Source organism: Delphinapterus leucas, chromosome 4 (genome assembly GCF_059928025.1).
Source record: "Delphinapterus leucas isolate spDelLeu-1000000601 "Yukka" chromosome 4, BTC_Dleu_Yukka2, whole genome shotgun sequence".
In the NCBI taxonomy this organism is placed as follows: Eukaryota; Metazoa; Chordata; class Mammalia; order Artiodactyla; family Monodontidae; genus Delphinapterus; species Delphinapterus leucas.
The window spans coordinates 73,195,896-73,220,198 of NC_143132.1; the positions used below are offsets into that span (position 1 = coordinate 73,195,896).

The following is a 24,303-nucleotide window of genomic DNA, read 5'->3' on the forward strand; positions in this document are numbered from 1 at the left end:
AAAATACAGAAATAACAATATGAACCTCATGAAATTGTGGGAGCAAGGGTGCTTGGAGAGAAGTACAGCTCGGTACAGACTCCAGCCGGAAACCTCTCGGAACGTTTCCTCACCCAGAGCCCCAGCCAAGGTAGGGGAGAGCTCACCGAGAGGGACGGGAAGGGGCGGGGCGAGGAGATGGACATGGTTCTCGCCCCGCCCCCGCCCCTCCCCAGATATCGCGAGAGGGCGGGCCCGCTTGGGTTTGGGTTTGGCGTCGGCGTCGCTCCGGCGTTCGGCCGGCTTCTCTCCGCGGGCCGCGGATAAAGTGCGGGTGGCCTAGGGTGCTGTAAGGGACGGTCGGCGCGCTAAGGCCCGCTAGCCACGCGGCGTCGGCTGGACGCCAGAGCGTCCGAGTCGTTGTGTCGTGACAACGACTCTAGTGGCTGTCTCCGCGACAGCAGGTGCGGCCGTTTCAGCCCCAGGCGGGCTTGGCGGCTGACTGGCGAGTCTCTGCTCGCGCCCAGCCCTTTCCTTCCTGTACCCGGCGCCAAGCAGCGACGCTGAGCCGACCGCCGGAGCGACGGGCAATGGCGGCCTCGACGGCCTCGCACCGGCCCATCAAGGGGATCCTGAAGAACAAGAGCTCTACGACTTCCTCTGTGGTGGCATCGGCCGAACAGCCCGGCAGGAGTGTCGACGAAGAGCTGAGGTAAGAGCCGCGAGGGACGGCCATCGTCGCCCGGGTCGGCCTGGCCAGCCCCTTCTTCCCCGCCTGGGCGGCCTCGCCCTCCCCGCCCCCCGGCACTGTTGCCGCCCCCCGGCACTGTTGCCGACCCCCAGCCCGACCCCGGACACCGAGCGCGGCGGGCGGGCGGGCGGGGCGGCTGCGTAGATGCGGCCCTTGTGCCGCTCGGGTCTCCCTCCGCCGGCCAGGCTGAGGGGTGGAGTGATTATAAAGAAGACAGGAGCTATGACGTTTGTTGTGTGGGTTTTAAGTATATACGCATATATAATAATTTGAAAACATACACCATGATCTTTGAGCTTCTGGAAATTGGGAATATTAAAGAATCAAATTGAAGTTAAAGCTTCACCTGTTAAGCATTTATTATTTCTTCACTTCGTATCGGAGTGTCTTAAATTCAATGAGTAAAGTGTATTTTCTTGGCTTGGGAGCCCTTTAAGATCTACTCGCAAGCTAATAAGAGACTCCTCCGAAAAAGAGATAATTTCTCCATTTTTCTAATTGCCCTTCTGCCATAGTCGTTCCTTTTTAGGTGAACATTACCACAAGAATCATGCCCCATTCACTCTCTTGGGTCCTGGTTTGTCATTATCTCTGCATTAAAAGAAACCGAAAATTTCCCAGTCTGATCTATATTTAATGGAAAGCTACTTATTGCTAATTATTTTTGCATCTGCAATGAGAGTTTGAGCGCTTTCTAGTCTTTGTTCCTCTTGAAAGACATATGTAAGCTCAGAACAGTTCAGAAAGTACCAACTTAAAATGATCCCATGATAATTTAGTTGCTTTTGCATACTCACAAATACATATGTGAAAAGATGTTGACCCATAGCATTGTGTGTGATAGTAAATAATTGGGAACAACCCAAGGTCCCTTAAGAAGGACTGGTGAAATATTAATTATGGTACATTAGTATAATGGGAAAACAGACCAGCCTTTAAAAAGAATGAAATAGGTGTTAATGCGCAGAGAAAGATATCCAAGGTGCAGTCCTCAATGGGGAAAAAAAAAAGGTGCAAAACCATATATATAGTGTAAAATACAACACTGGGTTAGAAGTCCTCCGGGGCTTGGGTGTTCTAAGATACTAAACACATAAGGACTCTACATTCTGGAAGTAAGGCCTAAGAAAAGTTGTTGAAATCTGTGAAGTCATAAAGCTAAAATGAGGATGTTCCCGAAAACTTTGAATATTGGAACTAGGGCACACCTGTTCAAAAGGATCATTTTAGGGCTATAAAAGGAACTACAGTTTGGTGATGGTAAATTTATGGGGATTTGTGTTACCTAGAGGAAAACATTAAGTAGGATCACAGCTCAGAATCATGGGCTTTGGGGGTTGGAAAGGACCTTAATTTGTCTAGCACCTCTCCTACTCCCACTCTCTTTTGGATGCTTGACTCTCTTACGTTCTCCAACATGCAATTTTCAAACCTCTATTTGGGGTAAGCCACTTCATATGGGAAGGGGGGGGTGTTGTAATGGGATTAAGAAAATAATCTTACCAGAGCAAAGCTATAACAGGAAGACCAAGATAGTCTTAATAACAAAACAAACTATGGAAGACTTTTATATGATTTCAGGGTGTTCAGCGGCAAGAATGTGGTTCTCACTAGCATTTAAGTTATTTACCTATTCTCCAGTGCGAGCTTCTTTTTGTTTGGCTACCAAGTAGCTTATTACTTTCTTCTGTCTTTTGCTGCTGCTTCTGTTTATTCTCAACTTTGGTCTGCTGTAATTTCTGGTGGCCCCACTCTGTGTGTTGGCCTCTTTATGTAATTGACGGGGGTTTACCTCCAGGTCCTTCTGCCTGGAAAGCCACTATACTAGACTGTCTCACCTGCATAGGGCTGCTCCTTCTCTAGGAGCTGCTAACAGGGCAGATTGACTTAAAGGGGGCCTTTTGCAAGGCAGTTGACTTTGACTTATGTAAATTAGGAGGTTATAGTCCTGTCTTCAAAGGCAGTTACCAAGCCCTAATTCATTGAGGTTTATGATGTTTAGCTCTAAGTAGTAAAAGGGGATGGGTTTTTTCATGGTAAGTGTTATTTGACTGGAAGGGAAATAAACTAATTCTGTTCGTAATACAGTACACATTATTATTTATGGCACAGCTCATGCAAACAATATTAGTGACTTTATGAGAGCCTCTTTGAACAGAAACAATGAAAGTATAGGTGAACACATTTGAAACAAACTTTTTGTAATGTTTAAGTACAACCAGTATTTTCCCTTTCATGTATAAAGGACCGAAATAGCTCTTTCAAGTACAATGCACTTAAAATTCAGAAACTAAAAAGTACGGTGTAATGGTCTAACTTCAAATGTTGGAACCAGAGTATTAGTAAAATAATCTCATATTAATGTGAAAATGACCGGGGATTTAAGTCAGTTCTCACTGTTCTCAGTAGTGACACTCTATAAAGTCACCACAAACACTGAGTTAGTTAATACTGAACTGTTACTCCTAGGGGGAATACAGACTTAGGTTCCTGTAAGCCTCTGGTCACAACATTTTCATCAACCAATCAGCCCATAACCTTTTAAAATTTCTGTTTCTGTTTAAAGACACGTAATTTTATACATATTGTTGATTCATCAACATTGAACACATGGCCAATAGCACTATATGTAACTCATGCCTGAATGAAGTTTATCTAACACATACTTTCTCCATAAGACACATAACAATCATCTTGGGCTTAGGAGCACTGGACAGCACTTAAGCACAATCTTTGGGAGCCATTTTGAATGGCTAATTCACCAAAAAAGCAAAAAACATGGTACTAAATAGATAAAAAGGACACATTTACAGTAAGAGAGCTGAAGCAGGGTTTAATCTCAGCTGGGAACATGTGCATCAGACAACTCAAATTTTTCCCTGCTCTATGCATGTCAGAGAGACAGAGAAATCTCAGGTATTGATTTTGGAGTTACAGATAAATTTTGGCAAGTAGTCAGATTTGCAAATACAGAATCCACGAATAACCATACCTTTCATTGGTGCCATTATCATGTGAAGTACAGTGGTAGTTTCCCTTTTCTGCACAAACCACTCCCTACCCCAACGCCATCAGGTTGTGAGAGGATATAATTTAACAGAACATTTTATTTAACATAAAGAGATGTTACTAAGGGATTTTTTTTTAAGTCATGAGTTGTGCTATTCCACTGGTCTCTAAATTTTTTGATTGTGCATCATTTTAGTAGGAAAAACTTGAAATATGTTTCAAATATGTTTGTTTATGATTTATATACATATACTACTACCATTAGATAATATCTCAAGATTCAATATATACTTAAAGTAAGGTTTATATACTGCCATATTTCAAGTAGTCTTTAGGATTTTTTTTATACAGTTCTTGTCCAACCTTTTTGTTTTTTTAATGTCCCAGTGGTGTTATCTTCTTATTCTCTGTACTTTGCATTGGTACTGTTATCTTCAGTGGTTTCTTCAGGTACCATTTGTCAGGTACCACTTTTTGAGGGTTAGTTCAATTAAAACTGGATATAGTCTGTAAATCCATATAATTAGGCATAGATAATGTCAGTATATTGCAGCACCCTGCTCAACTAATTAGAACACCACTGTCATCACTGTGATTGTGGAATTCCCATTCTTTCTGGATACTTTGAATATAGTGAACAACCTGTGAAGGTCAGACATAACAGATCTAGTGAGTAAGTACGTGTGTTTCATCAAAAACAAGACACCATTGATTCTAAGATGTACCATGATTTTAGGTAGCACCAAGAAAGAAAAAAATACTGCCAATTTTAAGATGCCATCCATTTTAAGATATATTCTGTTTTCAGAAATATTGAAGTGAGAAAAATGTTCACTTGGAATTGTTGAAAATATTGTGTTACTAAAGCCTATCTTATTAGAAGTGTTAAAGGTTAGTGATTAATATGGGGCCAGATTGCCTGGGTTCAGATCCTCTTTGCTACTTATTAGCTCTGTGACTTACAGTGCGTTATTCATTATATCCCTGCCTAGTTTAACTATTAAATGAGTTACTAAATGTAAAGTGTTTAACCCCGTACCTCACCCTCAAATGTTGGTCTTATTCTATTAGAAATACAGAAATCTAATTTTCCCCACTTTTGGGGTTGTTGTACACAGTATGCTTTGGATTCACTGTGTTCAATTCAAATTCTGTAGTAGTCTTAGGTAATGTAGGCAAATTCTGCTTGGAAAAATTGTGCTTAAATTAATTTCCTTTAATATAATTTTATATAAGCATGCTTCAGCTTTGTCTTTTCTTGCCTATAAAGGGATATGGAATATGGTCAAAGGCCCACTGAGTAAAGTTTTCCAAAAGTGACCTTTTATTTACTAATTGCTTTTATTTTTAAGTCTTAGTTTAATTGTTCAAGCTTCAAAGGCTTGTACTTTGTCAACCTACAGAAGTTGAATCTTCATTTAAGAAAGAACCATTTCTTGAAATGTGGGGTTAAAGTTTAACACATTGAAGCAAAATCCTGCTTCCCACTCCAAACTCAGCTAAAACTGTAAAAACGAGAAGGTCACAAGCAACAAGAAGTATGAGTAGGTCTTTGAGATGGCATCATATGAGCTATGAAAGTGAAAGTGAGAATTGGTGACTTTTTCTGGTGCAGATTTAGGCTGCCGGAAAACCAATCACCCAAGAGGGAGGAGGGAGCTGAAACTAGCAGGTGCTTTCACCCTCACAGCAGATCTTCAGTGTAAGTGGTACTGTGCCTATTTTTTGTAAGTGGAGATGATGGCCCAAAGAAGGTCACATGAACAGTTTGTGGTAGTATTGGGAATAAACCAAGTTCACTCCTTGGGTTTTGTTACTCAACTGATGTTAATTCTACCAAAATTTAAGAGATGCTAATTTCCATATCCAGTGTCCTCTGCCGACAGTTTCTTCGACTTCATTACTTTCCTCCTAAGAATTTCCAGCATTCTTTGGAGTCTGTTGTTTTATGCCCTTACTGAAAGTTCATGGTTTTGCAAGATAATATCTCCTCTGGATCTTGACAGTTGTAAGGTTCTTTTCCTCTTAGTATTGTGGTGAAGATGTGGAGTGAAGCTTTGGATATATAAAACTTTAATTCTGTTTATAGTAGATAGTAAACTAAATGGCAAGCGAATGGGAAAATTTAGGTTATATGTAATGTGGTTCTATATAATATAGCTTAAATCTTATATATATCTTTGAGTTATATATAATGTGGTTTAAACCTTCTCATAAATTTGAATGAGCTCTTTACATTTATGTAGATATAAAGAACTCACTCAATGAGAATGTTTCCAGTAAATAGGCAAAGGATGTAAACAATTCACACAAGGAAAGTAAAATAAGCATTTTTTCATATGATTTATTAGGTAATGAGCAGAGAAACATAAAACAGCATTTAAATATCAATTTATACCTCTCAGGTGGCAAAAACACACACAGATACCCAATCCTGCAAAGTTTTGGCAGTTATTTGGGGACATTACAAATAGTCCTCTTTTAAAAAAAAAAAGCTATATGGCAACATGGAGTGAACTACAAAGCTCTTGATAAATTTAACCCAGATATGCTTGTCCTAGCAAATTATCCTGAAAAGTCATTGAATACAATATGCACAAATGTTCATTTCTGCTTTACTTTAAGTAGGAAGACACTGGATTCAATCTAAATATCTAATATTAGGTAAATAGTTTGTTATTGAATATTATGCATGTAATATTAAAAAGGTAAAGACTAGAAAATACAAGCAGCTTATGATAAAATACATATACTGATATAGAAGCTATTTTTATATATACTATACGTATACTGTTTTGTCTATATTTTTATATATACTAATAGCTTGGGTATTTTTTCATGTATGTTAGAGTGGAAAGAATATACAGAAATCAAAATTGTTAGTGGGTTAAGGTACTAGGATTGTGATTTTTCAATTTTATCCTTAATTTCAAGAAAACACCATTTCTTCTTATATCCTACAATTCAGTTCTTTTTCTTCTATCATTGTCTCACAGAACAGATTTGCAGGGTGTTCGGGGGTACCTCTGTAACTTCAGAGGGCCATCTTCATTCTTCTAATGATGATAAATTGTCATTTTAATTCAATATTGCTAGCATCACTTAGGAAGTAGCTTGTTTTACTTTGAGATTAGGACACACCTAACAAAGTCATTTTGTATGTGTTTATTTTTTAAATATTTTATTGTAACTTAATACACATACAGAAAAGTGTATTAGATGTAATTTTAAAGCTTAAGGAATAATTATAAAGCAAACACCCCTGTAACCGCCATCCTGGTCAAGAAGAAGAATGCTTCCATCACCTCAGAAATGTCTCCTGTCTGGGACTTCCCTGGTGGCCCAGTGGGTGGGACTCCACGCTCCCAATGCAGGGGGCCCGGGTTCGATCCCTGGTTGGGAACTAGATCCCTCATGCATGACACAACTAAGATCCGGTGCAGCCAAAATAAATAATAAATAAATAAATATTAAAAAAAAAAAACCAGAAAGAAAAGAAATGTCTCCTGTCCTTTCCAATCGCAGTCCTCCTCCCCTGTAATATAATCACTATCCTGACTTTTACAGCAATTCCCTAAGTATACATACCTATACATTTTAGTTTTTGCGTGCTCTTGAACTTTATATAAATAGATATGTGCTAGTTATCTTTTACAATATCTTTAATAGGGAATCTTAATTAGACTGTATTAATACAGGTTTTATGAAACGTTTACCTGTGCTTTTGTGTTTCTGACTCGGACTTAACTCTGGCTTATCATTTCAGAGGCCTTGTCTATCAGGAGGGAACATTGAGTTACCATATAATGGGTCTCCCTTTGTCTATTAATTGAATTGCTTTATTTACAAAATTAATCTAATTCTCTTAAAATTTGTATATGTCTTTAATTATCCTTCTGATCAGAAGCTTCTTGATCATTTCTGCTGTCTAAAATCTTTAAAGTGTATCTCTCTTCACTGTGAGTTTCCTTATGTAGAATATGACCATGAGAAGACCTAAATCATTTGCTTTCTAAATTTACAGAAATTTGTAGATAATAGAGCTATTTAGCACAATACAAATCTGAAACTGTAGATTTAGTCAAATAGAAAACTGACTGCTTTTTAGAAAAACTCATTCTGTAGCAGATCATAAATATTTCAAAATCATTTAAATTTTGACTTGTGGGACAGTGGGAGAAGGCATTCATACGTAAGCAATTTAAACATTTTTTCAGAATGCCTTATCGCAAGCCATTCTCACAGTGCTAAGTGAGATATGGTTTCCAAACTTGTAACAAAACTTTAGATTTAAAAATCCTAAAAATTCCATTTTTTATAATTTCCATGTAGAGTAAATACAGCCCAAGAGAGAATGTTTGTTGGACTTGCCTGTAGTAACAGGACTAATGAAGGGTAAGTGGAACTTGAACCTTAAACAGTTGTATGTTACTGTTGTTGTTTTTTGCCACAAGACCAACTATTACTCTGATGGTCAGAAACTAGGCATCTAAAGAAATCAATACTATTTTAAAGCAACATCTATATACACAGTCTAGTTCAATCAAGTGTTATATACATACACATACCAGCAACATTTAAGTTTGATTAGTTGAAAATTCAGGTGAGTACCTTGCTGAATGAATAAAAAAGCAGTTTTTTGAACAAGAAATGTTACTTCTGTGCTTTAAAAATAAACGACCCATTAATTTTTAGCTTCTTATAAACTTAAGATTTTGATTTTTTCATGGTGAAGAAACTTCTGTTTGGTGGGGGGCGGGAATGGGAGTTGTAGTGGCAGTCACCTGTGGAGTATATCTAGGCCAACATTTGCCTCTTGATAAAACTAAGGGTAAGTAGGCTTAAAAGGAAGTTGTAGTTAATAGTACTTAGTCTGCAATTGAATATTATTCAGCCTTAAAAAGGAAGAAAATTTTGACACATGCCACAACATAGATGAACCATACAGACATTAAGTGAGATAAGCCATCCACAAAGGAAAAATACAGTATCAGTCCACTTATAAGAGGTACCTCGAGTGGTCTTAGAGATAGAAAATGGAATGGTTGTTGTGGCGGGGGTGAGGGGTAGTGTTCATTGGGTACAGAGTTTCAGCTGGGGAAGATGAAAAAGTTCTAGAGATGGATGATGGTGATGGTTACACAATAATGTGATGTACTTAATGTCACAGAACTATTCACTTAAAAATGGTTAAAATGGGGCTTCCCTGGTGGCGCAGTGGTTGAGAGTCCGCCTGCCGATGCAGGGGACACGGGTTCGTGCCCCAGTCCGGGAAGATCCCACATGCCGCGGAGCGGCTGGGCCTGTGAGCCATGGCCGCTGAGCCTGCGCGTCCGGAGCCTGTGCTCCGCAACGGAAGAGGCAACAACAGTGAGAGGCCCGCGAATAGCAAAAAAAAAAAAAATGGTTAAAATGGTGAATTTTATGTTATGTATATTCTACCACAATAAAAATATGAAGGAAAAAAGTGATTAGCCTTAAATGGGGACACTGTGGGCCCTTTATGGTAGAAAGCAGAAGAACATAAAGTCAGGCTCAACTGCCACGAGTGGGCACATGTAATTTTTAAGGTGACTCAGAACATGGAGAAGAGAATATAATATTAAAATTTTAAAAATGTCTTTCTTCAAGAGCAGTTCAAGATCCAGGTATTGGTAGATTTAGGAAAATTGAAAATATCTGCAGTAAAACCTCACCAATGTTGAGCAAATATGGAAAGGATGATTTGAATCTGTGTAAAGTCTACATTGATTTTTTTTTAAGGTAGTTTTATTTTTAAGTATATAACCAAGTCACAAATTGTATATGTAACAGATTGTTGGCTGGCACAGAGGTTGTTGATGTCCTTTTTAATGAGTAGATAAGGATTTCTAATTAAGACATTTAATTATTGAGCACCTTAGTAGTTGTACAAATATTTTGTTGAATGGACACTAATGGATGTTCATAAAGCATTTACAAAGCATTTCTAGTTTTCTTAAGTAGATTTATTCCAGGTGATCTGAAACCATTTATCAGCAAATCGTTATATTTCTAAATTTTAAAAAAAACAACTGAGGTATAATTTTATGTGTAATCTAAATCTTTATTAATGGTATCTGAATTTAATGAGGTCTTCTCTGTAGTTTTATGTTATGATTATTTTGATTGTTATAGATACTGCTAAAAAAAATTAGGCCAAGGAAAATATTGCTGTTGTGTTTTTTATCAAACTATTAAAAATATATCGTAGATCCAAAATCCTTAACTACTGAGATCAGGCAATGTGTAAATTCCAGCTTTTGCTGTTATTCTATAGGCCAGATGAAGATTAAACATGTCATAATGTAATAGTTTTTTGAATGCCTGGTGAAGAATCTGTTTACCCCTCCATATCCACAGGTTCTGCATCCTCAGATTCAACCAGTCATGGATCAAACATATTCTGGAAAAAAAATTTCCAGAAAGTTTCAGAAACCAAACTTGAATTTGCCATGTGCCAGCAGCTATTTGCATTGTATTATATTGTATTTACAACTATTTGCATAGCATTTACATTGTATTAGGCATTATAAGTAATCTAGTAATGGTCTAAAGTATACAGGAGGATGTGCAGAGATTATATACAGATATTACGCCATGTTATAGAAGAGATTTGAGCATCCTTGGATTTTGGTATCTGTGTCAGTCCTGGAACCAATCCCCTGAGGATACCGAGGGACAACTGTAATGTGTTTTTAATATGTGGGCACTAAGTATTCTGTAAAATATTTACTGACACTTTATTGTAGTTACTTATGGCTTTTACCCAAGTCAGTTTCTGTTCCAAGAAAGTAGATGTAAAAATAGAAGTTAGCAGTCAAATAGAAATTGCAATGTGGGATTTGGATGTTCGTGAATTTTAGATGTGTACATTTTGTATCTTTCACTACATTGAGGAAAAAATTTTTTTCTTCTTATTGTAGTAAAAAGTCCCAGAAGTGGGATGAAATGAACATCCTGGCGACATATCATCCAGCAGACAAAGACTATGGTTTAATGAAAATAGATGAACCTAGCACTCCTTACCATAGGTAATGTTTTGTACACAGCATTCCTTTTTTGACTTGTTTCCATTTTGCGTTTGACATGAGCTTCTGGATAACAGATGATTTGAATCTTTGTCTGTTTTTTTATATTTGTTACTGGAACACTAATTAATAACTGCATATTTTTGTGTAATAGTAAAAGTAATATGGAACTTTATGGAATCCATTTTTTACATTATAATTATAGTAGTAAATGTTTATTCATTGCACCTCAGTGGTCCCTAGCAGCTAATGATATATACAAAGTGACTTTGCCTTCCTTAAAGTCATCTATTTGTAAAGGAAGATGAGAGCTGGGCTTGTTTGCTTCCTAAGTAGGTGGCAGGGGCTTATTCATTCTCTTTGCAGAAAGGGATAACTTCACAGATGGTAACTCTTTTTTAATCCATGCAAAGACAAGTGGACATTACTACTGTTTCATGTCCTTATTTTTGAACTTACATGATATTGTAGTTCATATAATTGCATTGTAATTGTTAGTTTTGAGTCTTCCAGACTCAAATGACTCATTATCATTTTTTTAATGAGTTGTAAAATGATAGTGTATGGCTGTAGTTAGTATGAAGACAAAAATAAGGCACCAATAAACATAATGAGATTCTAAATAAGTTAGAAATACCTAATTCAGATCATGCCCAGATTGTATTGAAAAAAATAAAGATTTTCAGGACTGAAATATTTTGTATTTGTCACTGAAGTAAAACAATATAAATCTAGAAGTTACTATTAAAATAGAGTTAAAGAAATTCTGTTTTAAATCAATGGATGAAACTTTGGAAGATAAGTTGAGATAACTTGATAATAGCAAAAACAGTAAAAACAAGAATTAACATGATTGTGACAAGGGGAGAAAAATAATGAAATAGGAGGTACAGATACTGAAACTCAGTACTAATAAAGCTTGAGGAAAGAAGTAGACATCATTTATGAAAGTGATCCTTATTTTTCTCCTAATTACAGGTATATACTTTAAAACGTAACCTAAAACTTCTATTGTACCAGAAGCCAAAGTCAATGCTTTCTTCCTTTTCAATAAAGGTAGTAGACATCCCTTATCTGTGTTGGTTGGAGATAACTATCCTAAAAAAATTAAGATCAAACATGATTCAAAAATAAATAGCTGTAGCCATTATTTTAAAACTGTTTATATTTAAATAATAAAGGTAACCATTTTTCGCAATTATGTGGGGAGCAAATATTTCGTTAGAGAGTAGATTGCGTAAGCTAAATAGCTTTTAAACTTCCTGAATTAGGTCTTAGGATCTAATTTTGTTATTTTACCTAACCTGTGTCTGCATAGATCATTTGTGTCTTATCTTCAGGTTGATGTACAAATACATAATCTAAAGCTGGATAGGGTTCTTTTGCATTATTTTTTCCCTGCCACTGGATGGACTAACTGAAGTTTTTTTTTTCCCCTCCAGATGATTCGCGTTTTCAGTATTTATTTTTATAGTTGCAGTGGGGTTTTTTTTTTACATGTTTTTTCTTTTTTTAAAATTATTTGAAGGCTTTTCTTGATTGGTGCTATACTTTTAAATATTTGCATCAAATAGAAACAGTGTAAAATTAAACTTCAAAGATGACAACAGAGCCATAAATACATTGATACTTTTAGTCAATAGAATTATGTTTCTCTACCTTGTTTTCCTGCTTGAAAAATTATAGTTCAGGTATTAATTTATAATGTGCTTATCATCCTAGTATGGTAGGTGATGATGAAGATGCACTGAGTGATTCAGAAACCACTGAAGCCCTGACCCCAGATATCTTAGCTAGGAAGTAAGTATTGATGACTATAAAGCATTTTTCTCATGCTGTTTTTAATTCTGCAGAGTTAAAGGCATTTTACTTTACTTGTACAAGTGTAAATAAAAAGCATGTGCTAAATAAATAAGTTTATCTGTTTTTTTCATAGCAACTTACATAGTCTTATTTCTAGGTTAAAATCAAGGTATGTAGATTGAGAACCAGAAGCTGGTACACAGATTCCCTGTGTCAGTTCCCTGAATGGAGGTTTTTCTGTTTTTGCTTTTTAATATCCTGTCACCTGGGTTTTAAAGATAGAAGTGAGAAAGGCAAAATAAGTTGAATTCCTGAAAAAAAGCTCTATTTGCTGTTCATGGGTTTGTCAACTTCCACTCTTCTTGTTTATTGGTTTCTATATACAGTCCCACTCTCTTGCTTTTTATGTTCCTCATCAGGTTATAGCTAGCATATTAATGATCTTTAGATGTTTTTATGAGACTAAAAAGTAGAGTGAGACACTCAACTAATATAAGACTATCACAGTATTGATTTCTTTTTAAATGATTGTTGTATAGATTAACTGCTGCTGCTGAAAGCTCGGAGCCAAAGTGTCGAGTTCGTGAACAAGAAAGCAGTGAAGATGAGGATAGTGACCTCTCACCTGAAGAACGAGGTAGTTTCTTTCTTTTACTGCTTTTAGCATTGCTAATAATTTTTGCTAAGATAAATACATTATAAAGAAGACTGTCAAATGGTTTTCCTTTTTAGGAGGTGGATGGTGGGAGATTAAGGAGCAACATTTTTATAATTCAGATTCTACTTGTGTGGGTTTACTGTATGACATCTCCACACCCCCCCCATTTCAAGAAAATATTACTGTCTGTAAAGGAATTAACATGTGTTCCTTTCTTTGTACCAAGCATCTATACCAGGTAGATGCTCAGTAAATATTTATTAAATTAATACATTTAGGGTCATTGAGTGTTTGGATGATCTTAAAGTGGATAGCAGTAAGAGCTAATTTCTCAGTTGCTTGTGCTTTTTCTGTATTAAGGCATTGGTGAAGCTTACCAGATGAATCAAGATGGTCAGACTTGGAATAAAGATTTTTGTTAGGTCCCATTGAACAGAAAGAACAGAAGTGTCACAGGAAAGGAGATAAATATAGCCCTCTCAACAAGGATGAAAGAGGCTCTTTTAGCCCACACAATACATACACAGTTAAGGCATTGCTACCTATTCATTGTTCCTGTTTTTACAAGTAATAGTTCTTATCTGTGGAGGTAAGGAAAGATGGAAAATATTTCACTTTGTTGCTTTTTATAATTTTGAAGGATGTGAATGTATAATCTCAGGAACTGAAAATTGCTTATATAGTTTATTTTCAATTATTTTTTAATAATTTATTTATTTGACTGCGTTGGGTCTTCATTGCTGCACGTGGGCTTTCTCTAGTTGCAGCGAGTGGGGGCTACTCTTCCTTGCGATGCGCGGGCTTCTCATTGTAGTGGCTTCTCGTTGCGGAGCACGGGCTCTAGGCACGCGGGCTTCAGCAGTTGTGGCTCACGGGCTCAGTAGTTGTGGTTCACGGGCTCGAGAGCGCAGGCTCAGTAGTTGTGGTGCACGGGCTTAGTTGCTTCGCGGCATGTGGGATCTTCCCAGACCGGAGATTGAAGCTGTGTCCCCTGCATTGGCAGGCGGATTCTTAACCACTGCACTACCAGGGAAGTCCCTTCAATTATTTTTAAAAGGGAAAACCAAGCCTATATATAGGAAAAAAGATGCAAGAAAAACACACACCCTCACAAAAAAGAAAAAAGAGATCGAGTAGTTTGTTTACTTGAAGGCTTGAAATGCAGAAACTACCTGTACTGTAAAGAAGTTTAGAAACTTTAGAACTAAGATTCTGAATATTTGCTAGTTAACTGTCAGGATCTTTGTCATGTGTAGCTGTAAAGGTACAATTTGCTATTCCCTCCTATCATCTTTAGAATGTAGTGTATTGAACAAAACTATGATAGTTTGAGTGCTATACAAGAAAGAAATATAACATATAGCATAATCTCAAATTGTATTATATTATCTTCTATCCTCAGTGACTTCCTGATTTATTTTCCCAAAATATACCCCAAAGGCCTTTGAAACGGTTTCAGATAGAAATTGTTCCTAGAGTTTGTTGATTCCTTATTCTCTGAAAACGTGATCTATTGAGAACAGGGAATTTTTTATTAACCTCTATTGTCAGTTTCATTAAGGGATTTTCCCTCAAATTGTAGTTCCAGAAGTTAGCCAGCAGGGGGAACCATTTCACTAGTTACAGTTTCACAAGTTCAAGTTCCCAGTAGTAAGAGTTACTGATACAGGTGTTTATTGCTTTTAAATAAATTACATGTCTGAACGTCCTTGTTTATTAAAGAAATTCTTAGAAAATTTTATTTTGGGGACTTCCCTGGTGGCGCAGTGGTTGAGAGTCCGCCTGCCAGTGCAGGGGACACGGGTTCGTGCCCCGGTCCGGGAAGATCCCACATGCCGCGGAGCGGCTAGGCCCGTGGTTGCTGAGCCTGCGAGTCCGGAGCCTGTGCTCTGCAACAGTAGAGGCCGCAACAGGAGAGGCCACAACAGTGAGAGGCCCGCATACCGCAAAAAAAAAAAAAAAAAAAAAAAGAAAAGAAAAAGAAAATTTTATCTTGTAACTAGTAACATAACAATTAAAATATTGGCTGTGGAGTCAGATAGATCTAAGTTTGTACTCTAGGTATGTCACTTACCTAATTTGCCTAATTTCTCTGACCCTCAGTTTCCTCATTTCTAAATGGGGGGCTATAAAAATATTTGGAGTCATTTTTGAGTATTAAATGAGATAAAGAATTTAAGACACTTAGCACTGATTCTGGCATATTGTAAGTACTCAGTAAATATTAACTTTTAATAACTTAAAATAATTGGTATATTCTCCATTATTTTTAAAAATAGCCAAAGAAAGTATAAAAAGGATAATTTACTTGTCAAGTTCACATGGATAGTTGATTATTATTAGAACTGGGCCTGAAACCTGAAAATTTTTGTACTCTTTGGCATTATGTTGCTCTGCCATACAAAGATTATAAGTAAAATTAATATTCAGAGAAGGTTGAGACCACTTATGTTAGCTTTCTACAAAATAAATGCATAAATTATATAATAAATTTTGAGTATTGCAAAACTAAAATATATAACAAGCAAAACTGAGTTTAATATCTCTTAGAATTAAAAAGAAATCATCTTCTTAGACTATTACTATAATTGACAAAAGAAAAATACCGTAAGATCAACTCTTAGGAATAAGAAACTACAAATTAAAACAGCGTCGTGGTGCCTTTCTTTCCTTTCAGATCAACAAAAATTAAAAAGAATGACAATATCCCTTTTGGTGTGAATGTGGAGAAATAAGTTATTCATATACAATTGGTGGGTGTGAAAAATGGTTTGGCTTTTCTGGACGGTGATATGGCAACATATGAGCCAAAAGCTTTAAAAGAAAATGACACTCTTTGCTCTAGCAATTCAGTTTCCCAGGCTTTATTTCAATGTTTCTCAAACATTTTTTACCAAGTGCCACTCAGCATACATGTAAACATAAAATTATAAAAATTAAAATTTCACAAAACATTACTTAACCTTTACTATATGTGATATGTTCTATCCAGTTTATTCTGTTTTGTTTCATTTTTTTAAAATGCTGGTTATAACTTACTAAAGGATTATAAGGCACAGTTTAAAAAAACACTAACTAGGGCTTCCCTGGTGGCGCAGTGGTTGAGAGTCTGCCTGCCTATGCAGGGAACACGGGTTCGTGCCTGGGTCTGGGAAGATACCACATGCTGCGGAGCAGCTGGGCCCGTGAGCCACGGCCGCTGAGCCTGCGCGTCCGGAGCCTGTGCTCCGCAACAGGAGAGGCCTATGTACCACAAAAAAAAACAAAAAAAACGAAAAAAAACCACTAACTAATGTTGAGAAAATAATAGAACAGATGCACAAATATGTAAGTTGAACCTTGAACAACATGGGTTTGAACTGTGCAGGTCCACTTATACTAAATACCTCCTACACAGTCTGCGGTTGGTTGAATCCACAGATGCGGAACTGTGAACATGAAGCGCGAACTGTAAAGTTATATGTGGATTTCAACTGTGAGGAGAGTAGGCACTCCTAATCCCCACGTTGTTCAAGGGTCAACTGTATATTACATCATAAAAAACAATGAAAATACAAAGGGGGAAATCAGAAACCTTTGACCAAGTTAGGGGATTAAATTATAACTCACTACTTTATAACCTTCTAAAAATTGTGTAGATCTGCTATGTACGTGGCAGAATTTTACTCTATCTTCATATACTTTATTGTCTAAACTCTGGATTATTTTAAGAGTGAAAGGGTCACTAATACAGCTCCATCAGACAATAGGCATAAACTGAGACTTCCTGGGACGTTGTCATTCTAACTATACAGTAAGTGAGAAAACAGCATATACATACAACAAGGTATGATTCATTTTTATAAAAAATACATTTTTAGAAAAAAGTCGAGTCATAAAATATTAATGATAATTTCTGAGTGTGGAGATTGAGTGATTTTTAAGTTTCTAGCTTTTTTTTAAACTTTGTAAGTTCTTTTAAGTTGCATGAAAAAGAACATGTGTTACTTTGTACTGAGAAAAAGCCTTACCTTTTTAGTAAATGTATCTGGTATTGGAGGCAATTAGAATCATTTTTTGTTGTTTTTTAATCTTGGCCTTTACATCATCTGAAAGTCATCACTAAAAATTTAGTCATGAGGATTTGGTCTTTTATTGATTTTTTAAAAAATTTTTTACTTTCTTCTACAATATGGTACTCTCAAAGAGTAAAACAAATCACAAAAGTAACTTAGAGAAGGAGAAAGATGGCTGGCAAGATCTTGGTAGTTTGCAACAAATGTTTATGGGATGATGATATGGATGTTGATCTCGGAACTTTCCTTCTCCCAACCCAAATAGAGGCTGAAAAGTGACTGATCAGTAGTGACAACTGTAAATGCCAGTGTTTAGAACATAAATAAGTATAGATGATAAAAACTTAAAGGGAGGGACTTCCCTGGCGATCCAGTGGTTAAGACTCCGCGCTTCCACTGCAGGGGATGTGGGTTCGATAGAGGGAATTAGGGGACATAGAGAAAGTACTTTGAATAGCCTTATTCTGAGAGATTTCTCTTACGCCTTTTTGGCATTAAAATATTTTTATGAATACCATAATAAACCTATGGTGAATGACTTTTAATGCTCTTGACAAAATAAACAGTTGGCAATTTTATGTCGACTCCTTTTTTGTCTTTCAATTTACTGGTCTAAGAAATTCTAAAATCTTATAACGTTTCTTAAAGTTGATCTTTAAAGTGCTATATATTGATAAAATATGGTCAGTTGTGTTGATTTATAGCTATTTTTGTTTCTGTGGTGAAGACTATAAATAAAGAATAGTCTAGAATCACTTTACTGTTCCTAATAACACATTTTTCTTAAAATTACTCTGGGAATGAGGTTATGTTTTTAGGCCAGCAATGTTTGTTTTTTTTTCCTCCCCCCGTCCCTTCTTCCCTCCCTCCCTCCCTCTTTAGAGCCAGCAATGTTTTAAATCATGGCAATTTCTTAATGGATAATAAGAATTTTTTAAAGGAATTTTTTCTGAATTATAAAACTAGAAAACTTGAAAACATTAAAATTACCCCATAGTTCCTTGACCCAGAACTAACGGTTGTTAATTGCCGAGTCTTATTTTGTGCCTGTGTGCACATGTGCATGCACGCAGGCTTTGTACACAGTATGTATATGGTATTATAGTTTTCCTTTTTTCCCATTCAACTCTATCTGGAGAATTTTCCTATATCTTTAAATTTCCTTCACAAATATAACTACTAATGGCTCTTACTCTTAGTCTCCCATTAAGATGTACTTGAAGCATCTAAGGCAAAGGTTGGTAAACTTTTTCTATAAACGGCCAGTTTTTAGGTTTTGGGGGCCATATGGTCTCTATTGCAACTACTCAACTCTGCCATTGAGTACAAAAGCAGTCTTAAGCATTACAAAAGCAAATGAGTGTGACTGTGTTCCATAACACTTTACTTACCAAATAGACACAGGCTGTAGTTTGCCAGTCTTTGAGCTAAAGACGCCTACTTTTTTGTATCTTGTAGAAAAAAAGCGACAGTTTGAAATGAAAAGGAAGCTTCACTACAATGAAGGACTGAATATTAAATTAGCTAGACAATTAATTTCAAAAGACCTACGTGATGAGGAGGAGGATGAAGAAATGTCAGAGACTGCAGCTGGAGAAAGCATGAATACAGAAGAATCAAATCAAGGTTAGGTGTTTTGAAAATATCACTGAGACACTTGTGGTCCTTTGTACCTAAATAATATACTTTATTTTGCTCGCAACTTTGAAGAACCTCAGAAAATTTTTCTAAAATTCACTTTTTATGCCAAAAGTTTAGAAAATTTCAACCCCCTGTTGGTCAGTTTCAAAATAATGTTTTTATGCTCAGAGTTGATTTAAGCCCATATGTTATGTTATATGTCTATGTTGTTTGGTCTACTTGACTTTAAGCAATGATGTTTGTCTTCATATTAAGCTATACTTTGTTTTTAATGGTTCAGATCATATTTTGTCTGTCGTAACAATGTCAATTAAGGTTTAAACTTTTTAAAGAAACATGTTTTTAACACGGAAGATTTGTTTTAACATCCCTTCAAGCATAAAGTATGTCATGTCTTTCCAGTGTTGATTCTTTTGACTGTTGGGTCAACAAATTATTTGGCTGATTTTTGTTTGTTTTAAGTCTCAGACAAGCAGCCATTGCAGCCTACCAACTCTCGATCAGTCATAGAAAATTGATTTTATTTATTTATTTTTCATAAACTGTTATTCTGGCATTCAACAAAGGTGAATCTTCTATACCATTAATGCAGATTTTGTGCCCATCTACCTACTCTTTGTGCTGCAAACTGGTGCTTTTGAGTGGAGATGTAACTTACTTTTTTTTTTTTTAACATCTTTATTGGGGTATAATTGCTTTACAATGGTGTGTTAGTTTCTGCTTTATAACAAAGTGAATCAGTTATACATATACATATGTTCCCATATCTCTTCCCTCTTGCATCTCCCTCCCTCCCACCCTCCCTAGTAACTTACTTTTATATGTTGTGCCTTGGATGATTAAGTCTTAGGAAAGTAAATAATTATTATATTATTGTTTTGGTGAGCAGATATGAAATATAAGTGATTCTATGGTAGAACCTGATGACTGTGCTCATTATAATAGCAGGATGACAATATTTTTTTGTTATTCCATGTTATGCTTTTGCGTTTCAGTTTGTTTCATACAGCATTTTCTTTCCATTTTATTCACCATAGTCTGTTTAACTTGAACAAACTTTATCTTGAGTAATTATTGTTGTATGTCTCTCTCTTCTCTCTCTTTAAATTTATTATCCATTTTTAGGTGACCTATCTCCTAGCTGGTCTTTGTTTCCCTGTTACCTATATCTTGGTGATCTCTTTTTATATATTCAGTGCAGATGTTTCTGGGTTATAACTTTTCATCAGTTTCTTCTCAGACTTTCAGTATCTATTTGTAGCGACTCTAACAAAGCGTTGGGAATACCCTTCATTTGCCAATGGAAATTTGTACCAGCACCACTATGCCAAATATTAAAGGGATTTGTTTTTTAAGCCACAGCTTTTGAAAAATAAATCTGACCTTTTGTCTGTCTCTGCTTCTAAAACATTGGATTTCACAGATTTAACACATAAATGCATTTTTTTCATTTAAGTGTAATAGATGATTAAAATTTGTATTAACGCCGATTTTTCTTCAGTGGGGATGAAGTACTCCTTACATAGGAGTATATACTGCTTCGCTTCAATAACGTCCACAAAGATAGAAAAGACTACATAATAAGGCATAGAGAAGAAAGTTCATTATTTATTTTCTGTTCTTGGGCCCTTAAAAAAATTTTACCAGCTTTTAAAATCTCCAAGGATCTATGGCACCCATTACTTTTTTATCATTTTCCTTCTTTTCCCCCTCTTCTACACTCCTGCCCATCCCCACCTGTTTTATTACTGTTTTTATAAAAAGAAATGTGGCATGTTTAGACTCTCAGGAAATTTTTTATCATTTTTATATCATAAACACAAATCTTTTATAGTTCTGGATATTTGAGTTGTAATAAACTCTTAGCTATCCACCTGTGATTTAGTCACAAAAGTGTTCAACCTGAAACCTATTTGTCCTGTCACTTAAATAGATACACCTGTTCTGCTCTTTATATTATTTACGGGGTATACAGATTCTTTCATATCATACTGATCAGTCTGCATGAAATATCTCTTGTTTTTTACATCTTTCTATTTGTTTATCATACGTAACAGTGGAAGGAAACTTTAGCTCAGGTAGTTCCAAGTTTGGCAGTACTCAACAAACAAATTATGTTGCTGTTTTTTCTTTTATCATTGCAGGATCTACTACATGTGACCAACTGCAAAACAAATCACAGAGCTCATAGAAGGGATTCGTTCAGCACAGTAATTGTCAGATACAAACCGTTACTATAACATACTGCTTCTTGTTCTCTACAATTCATGACTTAAGTACCAAAATGTGTACCAGTTATTATATATTGCCAAGAATTAAATAACTTTAGAGACTAAATAGACTGAAAATGCCTAATTGATACATATATTCTTGTGCCTAGTACTTCACCACAAATACAGCATAATGTCATCAGTCCAAAACTACATTACTTTTGTAAGAACACTGGTTAATTTGTATAAGATATATAGCTTTTTATGCTTTAGAAGTTAATATCTTTTGGGGAGGGAGAAGGGATCTAATTTATTTTCTTCACTTCTAGATGTGATAGCTCTTATAAAAAATTAGGTTTTTTAAAAATCAAAATCCAATTGGAACAGCAGATCATACAGGCTGATGAATATTCAGCCTGAAAAGTATTTTAACATGCATCTTCAACTTGTCTGTTTAATTGAAAAGAATTATAAGAGTTACTGTTGCATTTTCTGGTATACTACCTTTCAAATTCCTGTTGCGTTTCTTTTATGTTTACAAGGAAAGGATTAAACTTTTTCTCATCAAAACTAGCTTTTTCCACAAATAAATTATCAGGTTAAACTTGCACTAACGTCTGCTCTGACTTTTTTTTTGTACTCTCGATGGGCAGACTTCAGATCAGTTTTTTAAATAAATATAATTCTAATATAGTCTCAGCATTCCCTTTATCTACTTGTCTTAACGTCCTACCTTTGTTTCTTACTCCTTTCCACGCATATGCACAGAATCCTTTACCTTTATAAAGGATCATAAAGATTGTCGTGACATTAGGAACTTTTCCTTTTCTCACATATTCTGTCATTTGCTGCAACAATGAAAATCTTATTTTGACTATCAATGCCTATTAGTTCTTCTAATACATGGAGAAAATAGATTGAATAGCAGCAGTACTATAGACAGGAAATACAGTTCAACTGCAGAATTTCTACACCTCTGTGATTTACAGCTTGCTAATTAAAGTGCTATTATTAGTTTATTGTTTGACTTAATTAGACCTTAGAAAACAACTAACTGAGGCTTTTGGGGGTTTTTTTTGCATGATGAGAGAATTGTGTGTAACCAGTGATATGATGATAGTTCCTGAATGTATAGACAGAAGTAAATCTGAACACTTTTTAAATTTAAAAACCTTAAATAGTTCCTGCTTTAAGGGAATATCATAATGTGTACTATGACAAATGTACTTTATTCTTCTAACACAGTAAGATTTGGACTTCTTCCCTGAAATGAAGTGCAGTTCCTGTGTATCTTAGTTTAGTGATGGTTTCATTTCTAGTCAATTATTTGTATCTTAATTTTTTGTTAGTACCGAAGGAATCCATTATATGAACAGACTTTTAAAATAATTTCTGTATACTGTATGTATGTATGAATTGGCTTTTATTGAACAGCTTTTCTTCCACTTGCAAGTTTATAGAAATATCAATATGTCAAAATAAATAAGAAGTGGGAGAATTCTTTGCTGTTAGAAGAATGTTTTTATTAATTTGAATGTCTTTTTCTTTTAATGGAATCCAATCAGTACTTTTGAACTGCAGGTATAGTGTTCTAACTAAAACATATTAGCTAGTAATACTACTGATTTATAAACAATGTTTATCTCTACTTTCTGAATTTAGAATGTTGAGGTATTCTTACCTGTTTAAACCTGTTTGGGGGTATTTAAGCTTATACATATGTGTGTACATATGTTCATGCGCACAGACCTCTGTTTTTGGTTTTCTCATTTCGAGTCCTTAGAAAGTATCCACATGCTCTTTATTTGTAGAAATAGCTGCTATACAGTGAAGAAAAGGTAAGACCTTTAACAACTGATCCTTCTGGTGTTTTCTACAAACTATTTCTTGAAACTTAAATCACAGGCAAACTTGCATATCTGGTTTCAGGAAGTAGATAGTTATGTAAGAGGAATAAGACATGGCAAATAGCATGCCCAGTAGGATTTTAGGTAGTCAAATGTGACTGAGTAAAACTGTTCATCGTCATGAATTCCTAATTGACACAGTATTGAACTACACAAAAAATGGACCTTCATGACTCAAGTTAGATTTTCCTTTGGAGAAAGTTATCTGTCAGTGTTCAGTTCTAGCCAAAGTAGATTTTACTTTCAATTTTTTAATCAATATCTCTTCTCTGCTTAACTCCTCTGATGTCATCTTTTCTGTTTATTTTTCAGTCTGAAATTCAGCAATGATGCTTTTTAAAATCTGAGACATATAATGGTATAAATGGATTGTTAAAAATAACTTTAAATTGAAGATTAAAGCAAAGTGCCATTTTTCCCTAGACTTCCGTTTTGTTTACATTTTTTCCTCTTAAATTAGTACACCGAACATATTGTAATAAAATACAGTAATATGACGATTGTGTGTGGATTTTATTTTCTTGTTACCCAGCTATCGTGTTCCATTGGCTAAATGTTCTGGATACCAGGAGAGGGTCTTGAACTACACTGTGACAGAGTAGTTTGTTTAGTTGCCCAGCATTGTGCTAGGTGTCCAATATATAATCCTCAAAACAACCACGCAGAACAGGTATCTTATCAGCACTTTGTAAGTGAGGAAAATGCTCTTGGCCAAATTCTTCAGTCTCAATGTCTCATACATGCCAGTTGACAGGATTCAAATCCAGATGTAACTAAATTTCATACTCTTTATCCATGCCTTTTTAGATGTAGAAATTCCCTCATTTTTGCAGTTGTACCTTACAAGTAAACTTTATTTGGATTATTGATACACATCGTGTGCTTTAGGAGTAACATTTTTCAAGTGTTTAGTTTGAGTTTTTGTTTTTTACTCTAATCTGAAGAAATTTGGAAATTTTGTTTGAGGTTTATATACCATTGAGGAAAAATCTCAGAAGTACAATTATACAGTGGCTGGAGATGTCTAAATTCATGTGATTTGGTTTGCATTCCACAAGTTTGTCTCTGAACAGAATGTTTCAAACTCAAAAAATGATTTTTTTTCATAGACTCCATGTTACAAAGTAAGTACCAAGCTAGCCTGTCAAAACTAACATATACCTAAGCCAGCATTTCCCAGTGTGTTCCGTGAAACCCTCAATCCCATACGTTCCATGAAAAGGATTCCATGAGCAAATGTG

At 35.6% G+C, this 24,303-nt stretch overlaps 1 protein-coding gene and 1 pseudogene across 2 annotated transcripts; both read left to right on the forward strand.

The window, feature by feature from the left end:
- The first annotated feature begins 317 nt into the window (after window positions 1–317).
- Window positions 318–23,559, forward strand: PPP1R2 (protein phosphatase 1 regulatory inhibitor subunit 2). Of its 2 annotated transcripts, XM_022569117.3 has the most exons (7): window positions 318–691; window positions 8,072–8,134; window positions 10,684–10,791; window positions 12,511–12,588; window positions 13,131–13,228; window positions 18,763–18,930; window positions 21,090–23,559. In XM_022569117.3, the coding sequence occupies exons 1-7, from the start codon at window positions 570–572 to the stop codon at window positions 21,134–21,136; spliced, it is 684 nt and encodes a 227-aa protein (XP_022424825.1). In that variant the 5' UTR covers window positions 318–569; the 3' UTR covers window positions 21,137–23,559. The 2 variants fall into 2 exon arrangements, with proteins under 2 accessions (XP_022424825.1, XP_022424834.1); XM_022569126.3 differs by lacking the exon at window positions 8,072–8,134 and having other exon boundaries at window positions 332–691.
- On the forward strand, window positions 13,697–13,813 carry LOC115802387 (U6atac minor spliceosomal RNA; annotated as a pseudogene).
- Window positions 23,560–24,303: the final 744 nt, after the last annotated feature.